Here is a 15,000-nt window from a genome sequence, read left to right on the forward strand (position 1 = left end):
TGTTATAGCCCAGCGATAGGGTTGTTTTAGCCCAGGGATTGGGTTATTTTAGCTCAGCGGTTGAGTTGTTTTAGCTCAGCATTTGGGTTGTTTTAGCCCAGCGGTTGAGTTGTTTTAGCTCAGCATTTGGGTTGTTTTAGCCCAGCGGTTGAGTTGTTTTAGCCCAGGGATTGGGTTATTTTAGCTCAGCGGTTGAGTTGTTTTAGCTCAGCATTTGGGTTGTTTTAGCCCAGCGGTTGAGTTGTTTTAGCTCACCATTTGGGTTGTTTTAGCCCAGCGGTTGAGTTGTTATAGCCCAGCGATAGGGTTATTTTAGCCCAGGGATTGGGTTATTTTAGCTCAGCGGTTGAGTTGTTTTAGCTCAGCATTTGGGTTGTTTTAGCCCAGTGGTTGAGTTGTTTTAGCCCAGCGGTTGAGTTGTTATAGCCCAGCGATAGGGTTATTTTAGCCCAGGGGTTGGGTTATTTTAGCTCAGCGGTTGAGTTGTTTTAGCTCAGCATTTGGGTTGTTTTAGCCCAGTGGTTGAGTTGTTTTAGCCCAGTGGTTGAGTTGTTTTAGCCCAGCGATTGGGTTATTTTAGCCCAGTGGTTGAGTTGTTTTAGCCCAGCGGTTGGGTTGTTTTAGCCCAGCGATTGGGTTATTTTAGCCCAGCGTTTGGGTTGTTTTAGCCCAGCGTTTGGGTTGTTTTAGCCCAGCGTTTAGGTTGTTTTAGCCCAGCGTTTGGGTTATTTTAACCCAGCGTTTGGGTTGTTTTAGCCCAGCGTTTAGGTTGTTTTAGCCCAGCGTTTGGGTTGTTTTAGCCCAGCGGTTGGGTTGTTTTAGCCCAGTGTTTGCTCATCGTGCTGGGCAGTTTTATTTAACCCAAATATTGTTTAAATATTGTATGGCTGGCTTAAAATCAACCCAAAATAGGTTGGAAATTAAAAATGGCACATAATTACTAGAAGCTACAATAATTATCAAAAGGTGAAGCAATTTATTAAATATTTATTGTTTAAGTATTATTCATTAAACTTATGTAAATGTATTAAACATTTTAATAAATGTTAATTTCCAAAATTCTTTGGGTTCATTTTAAGCACTACAGTCATTTTCAAACAATAGTTTAGAAAAATTGTTTAGTGTACTAGTAAAAAATATATATATTTTTGATGTCATTAATTCGGCACTAGCGATAAGGTCAAACAATTGTAATTTCAACCAGTAAGAAATCAATTCTTCATCAACAATTCAGTTTGAATGGCGTGGTGACGATTAACTAGTGAAAAAAAACAAATTACCGATATCAAGAACTATAGTTTTTACTAGTTCAAATGGTTGATATCAAATATTAATATCCTGGGAAAGAATAAACATTAAATCGGCTTGCCATAGTGAACTTTCACTGTATTATTTTCTCAAAATTATATTACTCAATACCAGTAAGACTTACAGCGATTCTGACTGTTTAGGAACAAAACTCAGAGTGCCACCTTTCAAAAGAGACCAAATCCATGCATGTCCTCCACATGGTTCAAGCACAGCATGCAATTTATTTTGGGTATGCCTTTTTTCAGGCGTTTTAGGTGAAATTGACAGGAAGGCTAAGGGGTTAAAGCTGCTGTCCGTAACTTTTTGTGTTCAAGATTTACAAACATTATATAATGAGAATGTACAGCATGAATCCATTTTCCAAACAGTGTTTTTGTCTTACCCTGAATCATTATGGTACACTTATAATAAGTGTTTATACTGGGACTATTTCAGGCCGGTCTGCGTGACTCGCCGTACACATAAACAGAGAGAAGTAGATCCGGCTGTGATGTTCTTCCGCGAGACGCAGTTCTGTTTATTAACCGCTAGAGCGCAAAAAGTTGCAGACTGCAGCTTTAAAGGGTCACTAAACCCCTGTTCACAGCCTAACTCCGCCCACCTAACTCTATATTATTATTATTATTAGTCTGCACTGCCATCTGCTGCTCTGCATTGACACTCACTCTTCTGTGCATTTTTAATTATTATTATTTAATTTAATGTGTGAATATTTAGCCAAGCCGTGTGTTTTGTGTCACAGTTATTATTACTCGTTCTATGATTGCATGTGTTCAGTGTTTGTTTATTGCAAATGACGTCGGTTTTCTCGGTTGTTGCGTCACGCGTGCGCGCGCATCGACGGTGAGAGACGCGCATCGGGCGCGCGCATTCAGTGATGGATCAGATCAGCGCAGCGCGCGTCGCTTATAATCAGGATTTCACACACAAGGTAATAATTATTGATCAATCAATAAACCAGCCGCTGCATGTTTGTGTCCTGATGTTGATATTTCTGCCAGCATGAGAATATGTGTTGATGTGGCGTTCATTAATGTGCGTGTATGATGTTCATTCCGTGTGTGTGTGTGTGTGTGTGTGTGTGTGTGTGTGTGTGTGTGTGTGTGCGATGATATGTTATCTGTCTGATTATTAATAACGCAACACATTATCCTTACAGGCTATAGAGCAGAGGCTCGTGATGTAATGACAGTCTACATCTGAAATGATGATGATGATAATGATGATAGTGTGTTTGGTGCAGAGGTTTATGCATCTTCCACACACATACACTCAAACACACGCGTACACTCACTCAAACACAAAAACACTGACTCACTCAAACACACACACACATTCAAACACTGATACAAATTCTGACTCACTCACTCAAACACACACACACTCAAACACAATGACTCACTCACACACACACACACACACTAAAACACACTGACTGACACACACTCACACATACAATCTCTCTCTCACATACACACTAGCTGTAGACTTGAGGCTGTTTTTGTGTAATGTGTGTGTTTTATCCTCGGGTCTCTGGATGGGTTTGTTATTCTGTTATATAACTGACCCGCGTCTGAATAAACACACTCACACAAACACACACACTAACACACAAACACACTCACTCATAGACATACACTCACAAGTTTCATTCATCCTTCCTCTTCTATAACAGAGTCTTAAGACAATCGCAGTAAAACTAAAACATGAGTGTGTGACGCGTTCCGGAGCATCCATGTTTCTACTGCTGCATCACTTCCTGTCGGGATTGAGCAGTGTGTCGGACTCTATTGTCGTGGCTAACGCACCATGTTTCGGGCTCTGTTGTCGTGGTGACAGCACAGTGTGTCTGTCTCTGTTGTCGTGGCGACCGCACTGTGTGTCGGGCTCTGTTGCCATTGTGACGGCACGGTGTGTCAGTCTCTGTTGTCGTGGCGACCGCACCGTGTCGGGCTCTGTTGTCGTGGTGACAGCACGGTGTGTCAGGCTCTGTTGTCGTGGTGACGGCATGGTGTGTCAGGCTCTGTTGTCGTGGTGACCGCACGGTGTGTCGGGCTCTGTTGTGGTGGCTACCGCACCATGTGTCGGTCTCTGTTGTCGTAGCGACCGCACCGTGTGTCGGGCTCTGTTGTCGTGGCGACCGCACCATGTGTCAGTCTCTGTTGTCGTGGCGACCGCACCGTGTGTCAGTCTCTGTTGTCGTGGCGACCGCACCGTGTCGGGCTCTGTTGTCGTGGTGACAGCACGGTGTGTCAGGCTCTGTTGTCGTGGTGACGGCATGGTGTGTCAGGCTCTGTTGTCGTGGTGACCGCACGGTGTGTCGGGCTCTGTTGCCATTGTGACGGCACGGTGTGTCAGGCTCTGTTGTCGTGGCTACCGCACTGTGTGTCGCCCTCTGTTGTCGTGGCTACCGCACCGTGTGTCGGTCTCTGTTGTCGTAGCGACCGCACCGTGTGTCGGGCTCTGTTGTCGTGGCGACCGCACCATGTGTCAGTCTCTGTTGTCGTGGCGACCGCACCGTGTCGGGCTCTGTTGTCATTGTGACGGCACGGTGTGTCAGGCTCTGTTGTCGTGGTGACAGCACGGTGTGTCAGGCTCTGTTGTCGTGGTGACGGCATGGTGTGTCAGGCTCTGTTGTCGTGGTGACCGCACGGTGTGTCGAGCTCTGTTGTTGTGTCAACTGCACTGTGTCGGACTCTGTTGTCATAGCGACCACACAATGTGTTGGGCTCTTTGTCCTGGCGATCACACAGCGTTTCGGGCTTTGTTGTCATGGCGACCGCACGCCGTGTTGGGCTCTGTTGTCGTGGCAACCGCACAGTGTGTCGGGCTCTGTTGTCGTGGTGACTGCACCGTGTGACAGGCTCTGTTGTCGTGGCGACCGCACGGTGTGTCGGGCTCGGTTGTCGTGATGACCGCTCAGTGTGTTGGGCTCTTTTTCGTGGCGACCGCACGCCGTGTCGGGCTCTGTTGTCGTGGCGACCGCACAGTATGTCGGGCTCTGTTGTTGTGGCGACCGTACCATGTGATGGGCTCTGTTTGTCGTGGCGACCGCACGGTGTGTCGGGCTTTGTTGTTGTGGCTACTGCACCGTGTCAGGCTATGTTGTCATGGTGACCGCACAGTGTGTCGGGCTCTGTTGTCCTCGCGACCGCACGCCATGTCAGGCTTTGTTGTCCTGGCAACCACACAGCATGTCGGGCTCTGTTGTCGTGGTGAAAGCACAGCCTGTCGGCTCTTTTGTCATGGCGACCGTACAGTGTGTCGGGCTCTGTTGTCGTGGTGACCGCACTGCGTCAGGCTCTGTTGTTGTGGCTAACGCACCGTGTTTCGGGCTCTGTTGTCGTGGTGACAGCACAGTGTGTCTGTCTCTGTTGTCGTGGCGACCGCACTGTGTGTCGGGCTCTGTTGTCATTGTGACGGCACGGTGTGTCAGGCTCTGTTGTCGTGGCTACCGCACTGTGTGTCAGGCTCTGTTGACGTGGCTACCGCACCGTGTGTCGGGCTCTGTTGTCGTGGCGACCGCACCGCGTGTCGGGCTCTGTTGTCGTGGCGACTGCACCGCGTGTCGGGCTCTGTTGTCGTGGCGACCGCACCGCGTGTCGGGCTCTGTTGTCGTGGCGACCGCACAGTGTGTCGGGCTCTGTTGTCGTGGCGACCGCACTGCGTCGGGCACTGTTGTTGTGGCGACCGCACCGTGTGTCGGCTCTGTTGTCGTGGCGACCGCACCTCCATCAGCACCAGCTCATCTTCTGTGATGTCATTCTCTCTCCTCAGACCATCCTGGTGGGAGACAGCGGAGTGGGGAAGACTTCTCTACTGGTCCAGTTTGATCAGGGAAAATTCATCCCGGGATCTTTTTCTGCCACAGTGGGAATCGGATTCACGGTAATCAGTCATATCAGAAACACACACACACACACACACACACACACACACACACACACACACACACACACAGGAAACATTCTGCATTTTTACTTTCTCATAAAAACTCCTCCTGTGTGATTTATAAGCCTTTTGTAAAGTGGGGCCATGGGTAATGTCCTCATATTTCACCCTCTCCTGTAATACCTGTGTCATACCCATGGCATTATACACATTTGAGTCCTCATATGTCACAAAAACATGCCCACACACACACACACACACACATACGTACTCAATCTCTCTCTCTCTCTCTGCTTGTCTTTCGTCAGAATAAAGTCGTTACGGTGGACGAGCTGAAGGTGAAGCTACAGGTGAGAGATGCTGCAAGCGCTCATGAGTTCGAGAATCATTAACGAATCAGCTGATCATCATTATAACAGACTGTTTGGGTGTGTGTGTGTGTGTGTGTGTGTGTGTCAGATTTGGGACACGGCGGGACAGGAGAGATTTCGCAGCGTCACACACGCATATTACAGAGATGCTCAGGGTGAGAACCATATCTCTCTCTCTCTGTGTGTGTGTGTACTTGTTTATATTACACAATTAATTAAACCTGAGATCAGCAGCCAGCGGTTCCCACAATGTATAGATTCCTAAACTTACTAAATTAAGTTTTTTTGAAAATGTAAAAATGCAGAATGTTTCCTGTGATGGTGTGTGTGTGTGATGGGTTGGTTTAAGGGCAGTGTGTGTGTGTGTTGTGTAATGATGATGTTATTGTGTCTCTCTCTCAGCTCTTCTCCTGCTCTATGACATCACCAGCAAATCCTCCTTTGATAACACGAGGGTACGAGCTCAGCATCATCAATCATAATAATATTGAGTTTGACCTCCTGAGGTCTGCATCATCTCCTTAATCTGATGATGTGTTCGAGGCTTCTGATTGGTTGGTGTTGTGTTGTAGGCGTGGCTTACTGAGATCCATGAATATGCTCAGGATGATGTGGTCATCATGTTGCTTGGAAACAAGGTGAGATGAGTTTGAGCTGGACTCATGTTTCTATAGATCATACCTGTGACTGTAACCGTGTGTGTGTGTGTGTGTGTGTGTGTGTGTGTGTGTGTGTGTGTGTGTGTGTGTGTGTGTGTGTGTGTGTGTGTGTGTGTTCAGTCGGACATGTCCAGCGCCAGAGTTATCCGACGAGAGGACGGAGAGAAGCTGGCCAGAGTGAGTCTAATCAAAAATGCCATTTATTCATTAATTTAATCTTATATATAATATTATGTACATTTTATATTTTTATTTTATTTTACCAGTAGAGCATAATTATATGGTATAAAATAACAATATAAGTATTATAGGCAGGTATAATATAACATTATATTTAAACATGATTTATATTTTTAATATTTATTGATATTTATTGATCTCCACTCCCCTAAAGGATTATTAGGAGCACACACTAATGCTGTGTTTGACCCTTTCTCCTCCAGAACTGCCTTAATTCTCCGTGGCATTGATCAACAAGCTGCTGAAAGCATTCTTTAGAAATCTCGGCCCATATTGATAGGAGAGCATCTTGCAGTTGATGGAGATTTGTGGGATGCACATCCAGGGCACGAAGCTCCCGTTCCACCACATCCCAAAGATGCTCTATTGGGTTGAGATCTGGGGACTGTGGCGGCCATTTTAGTTCAGTCAACTCATTGTCATGTTCAAGAAACCAATCTGAAATGATTGGAGCTTTGTGACAGGGTGCATTATCCTGCTGGAAGTAGCCATCAGAGGATGGGCACATGGTGGTCATAAAGGGATGGACATGGTCAGAAACAATGCTCAGGTAGGCCGTGGCATTTAAACGATGCCCAATTGGCACTAAGGGGCCTAAAGTGTGCCAAGAAAACATCCCCACACCATTATACCACCACCACCAGCCTGCACAGTGGGAACAAGGCATGATGGATCCATGTTCTCATTCTGTTTACGCCAAATTCTGACTCTACCATCTGAACGTCTCAGCAGAAATCGAGACTCATCAGACCAGGCAACATTTCTCCAGTCTTCAACTGTCCAGGTTTGGTGAGCTTGTGCAAATTGTCGCCTCTTTTTCCTATTTGTAGTGGAGATGAGTGGTACCCGGTGGGGTCTTCTGCTGGTGTAGCCCATCCGCCTCCAGGTTGTGTGTGTTGTGGCTTCACAAATGCTTTGCTGCATACCTCGGTTGTAACGAGTGGTTATTTCAGTCAAAGTTGCTCTTCTATCAGCTTGAATCAGTCGGCCCATTCTCCTCTGACCTCGAGCATCAACAAGGCATTTTCTCCCACAGGACTGCTGCAGACTGGATGCTCTTCCCTTCTCACACCATTCTTTGTAAACCCTAGAAATGGTTGTGTGTGTAAATCCCAGTAACTGAGCAGATTGGGAAATACTCAGACCGGCCCGTCTGGCACCAACAACCATGCCACGCTCAAAACGGCTTAAATCCCCTTTCTTTCCCATTCTGACATTCAGTTTGGAGTTCAGGAGATTGTCTTGGCCAGGACCACACCCCTAATGCACTGAAGAACTGCCATGTGATTGGCTGATGAGATAATCGCATTAATGAGAAATTGAACAGGTGTTCCTAATAATCCTTTAGCTGAGTGTACATACTATTTATATACATATTATAAATATTTTTATATGCTGTTAAACATTAATCAGTAAAGTGCCGTTTTCCAATAACCCAAAGTTCACCCAGACATGAAGCGCTTGATTAGCATTTAAAGCTTTGATTGGCGTTTCCTCAGGAGTACGGCGTGATTTTCCTGGAGACCAGCGCCAAAACCGGCCTCAACGTGGACCAGGCCTTCCTGACTGTGGCCAGGTGAGCTTCAGGAGGATTCATTCCTCTACTGAAGAGCTTTAGGATGTGTGTGTGATGCTCAGGATGTGTGTGTGACTCTCAGGATGTGTGTGTGATTCTCCACCTGTCCTCTGCAGGGCGCTAGTGAGCCTCTCCATCCAGCTTCCCATCCAGCCCACATTACAGCTCCATGCCGAACCGCAGCCAAATCTGGACCGGGAGAAGGAGTGGTCATGCTGCTAGAGGTCAACTAGAGGTCAGAGGGGTCAGGGGAGGTCAGAGGTGAGGTCATAGACGTCAGAGGTGAGGTCAGGTGAGCTCAGAGGTGAGGTTAAGGTAGGTTAGAGGTGAGGTCAGGTAAGGTCTGAGGGGAGGTCAGGTGGGTTAGAAGTGAGGTCAGAGGAGAGGTCAGGTAAGGTCAGAGATGAGATCAGAAGTGAGGTCAGGGTAGGTCAGAGGTGAGATCAGAAGTGAGGTCAGAGGTGAGGTCAAAGGGGTCAGGTAAGGTCAGAGGTGAGATCAGAAGTGAGGTCAGGTAAGGTCAGAAGTGAGCTCAGAGGAGAGGTCAGGTAAGGTCAGAGGTGAGATCAGAAGTGAGGTCAGGTAAGGTCAGAGGTGATGTCAGGTAAGGTCAGAGGTAAGATCAGAAGTGAGGTCAGGGTAGGTCAGAGGTGATGTCAGGTAAGTTCATAGGTAAGATCAGAAGTGAGGTCAGGGTAGGTCAGCGGTGAGATAAGAGGTGAGGTCAGAGAGGTCAGGTAAGGTCAGAGGTGAGGTCCAAGATGTCAGGTAAGGTCAGAGGTGAGGTCAGAGAGGTCAGGTAAGGTCAGAGGTGAGGTCAGAGAGGTCAGGTAAGGTCAGAGGTGAGCCACTGACCCTTCAGAGATGGAGATTAACCAGCCAAACGTCATAGATCAATGTCGTGTTAATATCCATACCGTGTGTTTCTCTGATGCTGCGTTCGATTATCAGGATCTGAACTCTTTATTATGCACCAATGAAATATTGCAAATATGAAGAAAATATGCATTTGCTGTACTTGATATATTTAAAGGGTTAGTTCAGCCATAAATGATAATTGAGTGATTAATTCCTCCTGTGGTTGGCCAGCCGTCAGACCTCCGCTCATCAGTGAATCGATTCATGATTCGGATCGCCAGAGTCTCGTGATTTCAGCAGTTTAACTCGCGATCCGAATCCTGAATCGATTCACTGACTCATAAAGGTTCGAATCATGAATCGATTCACTGACTCATAACGGTTCGAATCATGAGTCGATTCACTGACTCATAACGGTTCGAATCATGAATCGATTCACTGACTCATAAAGGTTCGAATCATGAATCGATTCACTGACTCATGACGGTTCGAATCATGAATCGATTCACTGACTCATAACGGTTCGAATCATGAATCGATTCACTGACTCATAACGGTTCGAATCATGAGTCGATTCACTGACTCATAACGGTTCGAAGCTTTGTTCTGAAATCGGCCATCACTCTATAAGTCGTTATTTAGTGTTTTTGCGCACTAACTCTATTCTGGCCTCTTCATCAATGATTGTAGAGCCGCTGTAGTGAGATGGGCTTTGTAACGACGTCTTTAGTGCCTTTATGGGTCTTGAGAGAGGAAATGACATTGGTGTCAATGAAGGCCTTTCTGAGCCATCGGATTTCAACACTAATATCTTCATCTGTGTGTGAAGATGAGCGGAGGTCTGACGGCTGGCCAACCACAGGAGGAATTAATCACACAGTTTACATTTCTGGCTGAACTAACGCTTTAAGAGATGCTGCATTTCCGGCTGTTTGTGCTGCCGTGTTTATATCAGAGTTTATTATGAGACGGCGTTTTGTATCGCTTCAGTTTTCCTTCAACTCTGCACGGTTTCGTGTCCTCAGGTCTTCTCCTGTGTTTCGACTCTGTGTGAATCTATTCCTCACAGATGTTTTATTATAAAATAACTTTTTATAAATTCAGTTTGCTTGTGTTTTATTCACGCCGTCGTCATGTGACCAGTGTTGGGTGAGTTACTCTAGAAAAGTAATAATGACTAATTACATCTTCAGTAGTGTAACCAGATTACTGTAGAAATGACTCTCTCCTAAACGTATTTCATTACTAATTACTTTCTAAATCCGATATCAACCTCGACGTGTGAAGAGATTCAAGGATGGACATGAAACGGATATTTTAATTCATTCAAATACATCAATTATTGTTATTAACTGACCAAAGTATCACACATGTGAGAAGGAAAGATCAAAACTTTAATATGTTGATGTTAATTCCACTACTGTATTATATATAATCGTTCTACAGTCTTTACAGTATTTAGTTCAATTACTTTTATTATTAAATTACCCAAAAATAAGCACAATCCCTTACCTTACTTTTTTAAGGTAAAGTAATTAAATTACAGTAACTAATTATTTAGTAACTCGTTAACCCCAACACTGCATGTGGCTAAAATCCCCTGATGGAAGTGGAACAAAATGCACTTTTTTAAATATTTTGACATGTTTTTGTGTGTTATCGATGTGTGTAAATCCTTTTTTGGATCTAATTCTATCAAAACAAATTGATTAATATTTTCCCTTTTAAAGTGGCTAAAGCACTACCTATACATTAGAGAGGGAAAATAAATAATTTAAGAAATGTTATTAATTTAATATGCTTTTGGAAGTGCAATGTGTGTTTCTCACCACTTGGTGTCGCCAAAGTCTGGCTTCAGAACTCAATGAGTTACGGCTCATCTCTGACTGGGAAAGCATCGCTGTGTTGCGGTAATAATGGTGTCGATGGTTATTAGATTATGACTTCTTTCATTCCTCCTGAATGCGTCAGACATTATTGAGCTGACAGAACAATAGAGCGTCAGTCATGAAGGGCTTAATAACGGCTGGACGTTGTTCTTGTGTTGTGATTTCCCGCTCATCTGAAGCAGTTCCTCAGAGTGTGTGTGTGTGTGTGTGTGTGTGTGTGTGTGTGTGTGTGTGTGTGTGTGTGAACAATAGTGTTTCCTCACAGCGTGGGTCATGATGTCTCACATCTGTAACGGATATGTGTGTGAAGAGCAGGAACAGCAGCAGCAGAGCATTGTGTGTTTCTGCTGACTCTCATCTTAGAGGTCAATGATCACACACACACACACACACACGTTTGTTTTTGTGAAATATGGGGACATTCCATAGGCATAATGGTTTTTATACTGTACAAACCGTATTTTCTATCCCCTTACACTGCCCCTAAACCTACACACACACACACACACACACACACACACACACACACACACACACACACACACAGACACAGACAAACACACAGAGACAATCTCTCTCACACACTCACACTCACAGACACAATCACTCTCAATCACACACACACACACACACACACACACACACACACACATGTAAAGTATTGTAATGAGTGGTTATTCCATGATGATGGTGTGTGTGTGTGTGTGTGTGTGTGTGTGTGTGTGTGTGTGTGTGTGTGTGTGTGTGTGTGTGTGTTGTGACAGTGAGTTGTGACTCGGGCACCCACTGACCGTCACACTCACTCCTGTATCATCACATCCACTTCCTGTCTGGCTTTTACTGCTTCCTGTGTCTGAGCATCAAACCCTCACTGGCCAATCTCCACTTCATCTGGCGATGATATGGTGGAAAACAAACAATACATGTTTGATCAAATGAGAAGGCCATTAAAGTTCACAGTCATATATTGCTTGTATTTAAAATAATATCCGCAAAGCTGACCAGCCAATCAGATCGGGTCGATCCGTTGTTGCTCTTTAAAGGGTTAGTTCCCCCAAAAATGTAATGTCTGTCATTAACTCCTCCCCCTAATGTCGCTCCACACCCGTCAGACCTCCGTTCATCTTCACACACAGTTTAAGATATTTTATATTTAGTCCGAGAGCGTATGCAAGTGTATGCACACTATACTGTCCATGTCCAGAAAGGGAATAAAAACATCATCACAGTAGTCCATATGAGACATCAGTGGGTTAATTAGAGTCTCTTGAAGCATCCAAAATACATTTGGGTCCAAAAATAACAAAAACTACGACTTTATTCAGCATTGGCTTCTCTTCCGCGTTTGTGTTCAATCCTCAAATAAAGATTCAAACGGTTGTGAATCAGCGAATCGGTTCATGATTCGGATCGCGTGTCAAACTGCTGAAATCACGAGACATTGGTGATCCGAATCATGAATCAAATCACTGAGTCATAACCGTTTGAATCTTTGAAAGCGAGCGAGCGTGTCTGTGTGTGAGTGAGAGAGAGCAGGGGTGTGTGTGTGTTTGTGTATGTGAGAGTGAAAGCGAGCGGGTGTGAGTGTGTATGTGAGAGAAAGCGTGCGCGGGTGAGTTAAAGCGAGTGTGTGTGTGTGTGTGTGTGTGTGAGAGAGAGAGAGAGTGAATGAGTCCAAGTGTGTGTGAGTGATAGAGCAAGCGTGTGTGTGTGTGTATGTGTGTGTGAGAGAGTGAATGGAGTTACACTCATAGTCACAGCAGGCAGAAAACTAGGGGTGTCCATGGTTAACCGATTGACCGATTAACCGTTAAAAATTGCGTAACCGAGTGAAACATTTTGCTCGGTTAAGTGGCGTCAATGACGTGCTTTGAATTTAGTTGTAATATATTTTTGCACCCCCAGAGACCGCCAGAGCGCTCCCAGACATTTGTAATATCCACAAGAAGAAGTCATGACCAGCTTTCTAAGCGGGCAATGAAGCGGGCAAAGAAAGCGTGGGAGCACATGAGTGACAATTTATTATATATTAAAATATATAATAATTATTATATTATATATTATTATTATTAATGGGTATTGCAATGCAGTGCTTACCGCATTTTTCAGGCAATAAGTCGCTCCGGAGTATGAGTCGCATCAGTCAAAAAATGCGTCACGGAGCAGAAGAAAGAAAGTTTGAAGTGAGAAACTTGTGAATGACTAGAGAAAAGCAGACGTTACTTTAACTGTAATGAAGAAAACAAAAAAGCTGATCGCGGACTGAAAGCAAGATGGCCAGAGCTGAAGGGACGAGTCCACAGATGCTTGAACTCTCTGCCGGGCGAGGCTCAGCCGCGCGAGTCAAGCGCTGTGGGAATCGTTCTCCGCTCCATATTTTACTAATGCCCTAATCATGACGGCGCCCTCGCGGCCACTTGCATTGCTCGTGAACTGGAGCGCATCTCATCCTAATTTAACGAAACTCAGCGTACGCCTCACAGACATGAAATATATCTTAAGAAAGCTTGAAATGTCTTTTAACAATTTAAAACGAAAAGAAATAGGCTACTCTCTGATTAGGTAATCCATGATGTGCATTTCTCTCTATAGGCGCGTTCACTACGGAGATGGCGGTCGTCAAATTAATAAGCTAAAAATAATAACCCCGACGCACACTATGGTTAACCGAGTATTAACCGCTAAGGGCCTCGGTTAACGCTTAATGAAAAACTTGAAAACGTGCAGCCCTACTGCCAACAAAAGAACAGGAAGAATCATCAGCAAACCGTATAGATTCGCTGACTCATAACCGTTTGAATCTTTATCTGAGGATTGAACACAAACCCGGAAGAGAAGCCAATGCTGAATAAAGTCGTAGTTTTTGTTATTTTTGGACCCAAATGTATTTTGGATGCTTCAAGAGACTCTAATTAACCCACTGATGTCTCATATGGACTTCTGTGATGATGTTTTTATTCCCTTTCTGGACATGGACAGTATAGTGTGCATACACTTGCATACGTTCTCAGACTAAATATAAAATATCTTAAACTGTGTGTGAAGATGAACGGAGGTCTTACGGGTGTGGAGCGACATTAGGGAGAGGAGTTAATGACAGACATTTCATTTTTGGGGGAACTAACTTTATTATTCATGAGGCAGATCTGAAGGCTGTGTGAATCGATAGTAAAGTCACTGGTGTGTGTATCAGCGGCTGGAGTGTATGAGGCGCTGTTTGCACTGCGTTTATTTCAGAGTTAACTGTGTTCTTTGTCAATCCTCTGATTAGATTAGTGTGTGTGTGTGTGTGTGTGTGTGTGTGTGTGTGTGTGTGTGTGTGTGTGTGTGTGTGTGTGTGTGTGTGTGTGTGTGTGTGTGTGTGTGTGATGAAGTTGGGTTGGTTTGCTCATCAGGATCAATAGTTCACCTTTGAAACTCTGCACACATGAGAAAGAGTCGCTTATCATGTCAGAAAAACTCCTGATGTGTTTAGACAGAGCATTAATATGAGCTGAGGAGACCAGCGGCTTCACACACTCTCTCACACGCACACACACACTCACACACACACACACACACAAACATACTCTCACTCACACACTCTCTCTCTCACACACACACACACACACACACATACTCTCTCTCTCTCTCTCTCACACACACACACTCTCTCTCACACACACACACACACACACACACACACACACACACACACTCACTCACTCACTCACTCTCTCTCTCTCGCGCACACACACACACACACACTCTCGCTCTATACAGATGTGATGAAGTGATACTGCAGATGACCAGCAGGGGGAGAGACTCTGTGCTCATCTGTTTAACACTTGATGATACAGGCCTGTGTGTGTGTGTGTGAGTGTGTGTGATGGGTAGGTTTAGGGGTAGGGGCTATATGTGTGTATGTGGGTGTGTGTGTGTGTGTGTGTGATGGGTAGGTTTAGGGGCTGTGTGTGTGTGTGTGTGTGATGGGTAGGTTTAGGGGCTGTGTGTGTGTGTGTGTGTGTGTGTGTGTGTGTGTGTGTGTGTGTGTGTGTGTGTGTGTGTGTGATGGGTAGGTTTAGGGGTAGGGGCTATATGTGTGTATGTGGGTGTGTGTGTGTGTGTGTGTGATGGGTAGGTTTAGGGGCTGTGTGTGTGTGTGTGTGATGGGTAGGTTTAGGGGCTGTGTGTGTGTGTGTGTGTGTGTGTGTGTGTGTGTGTGT

General features: G+C 45.1%; 1 protein-coding gene across 2 annotated transcripts; it reads left to right on the plus strand.

Moving 5' to 3' along the window:
* The first annotated feature begins 2,082 nt into the window (after nt 1-2,082).
* On the plus strand, nt 2,083-9,313 carry LOC137055506 (ras-related protein Rab-37). 2 transcript variants are annotated; one of them, XR_010900017.1, is made up of 10 exons: nt 2,083-2,242; nt 5,089-5,199; nt 5,511-5,552; nt 5,662-5,728; nt 5,976-6,028; nt 6,146-6,211; nt 6,353-6,409; nt 7,972-8,048; nt 8,165-8,363; nt 8,407-9,313. XR_010900017.1 is itself a non-coding variant. In XM_067429317.1 (9 exons), exons 1-9 carry the CDS (start codon nt 2,189-2,191, stop codon nt 8,268-8,270), a joined length of 633 nt encoding a protein of 210 aa, XP_067285418.1. In that variant the 5' UTR covers nt 2,083-2,188; the 3' UTR covers nt 8,271-9,313. The 2 variants fall into 2 exon arrangements, 1 of the variants encoding a protein (XP_067285418.1); XM_067429317.1 differs by having other exon boundaries at nt 8,165-9,313.
* The last annotated feature ends 5,687 nt before the right edge of the window (nt 9,314-15,000 follow it).

This window comes from Pseudorasbora parva, chromosome 21 (genome assembly GCF_024679245.1).
Source record: "Pseudorasbora parva isolate DD20220531a chromosome 21, ASM2467924v1, whole genome shotgun sequence".
Taxonomy (NCBI): domain Eukaryota; kingdom Metazoa; phylum Chordata; class Actinopteri; order Cypriniformes; family Gobionidae; genus Pseudorasbora; species Pseudorasbora parva.

What these genes read in the sequence shown, in the direction of transcription:
- LOC137055506 (XM_067429317.1), top strand. Translation starts at nt 2,189, where the DNA reads ATGGATCAGATCAGCGCAGCGCGCGTCGCTTATAATCAGGATTTCACA. An exon ending in CAGTGGGAATCGGATTCACG is followed by an intron (nt 5,200 to 5,510) that starts GTAATCAGTCAT and finishes GTCTTTCGTCAG; the next exon opens with AATAAAGTCGTTACGGTGGA. An exon ending in ATATTACAGAGATGCTCAGG is followed by an intron (nt 5,729 to 5,975) that starts GTGAGAACCATA and finishes TCTCTCTCTCAG; the next exon opens with CTCTTCTCCTGCTCTATGAC.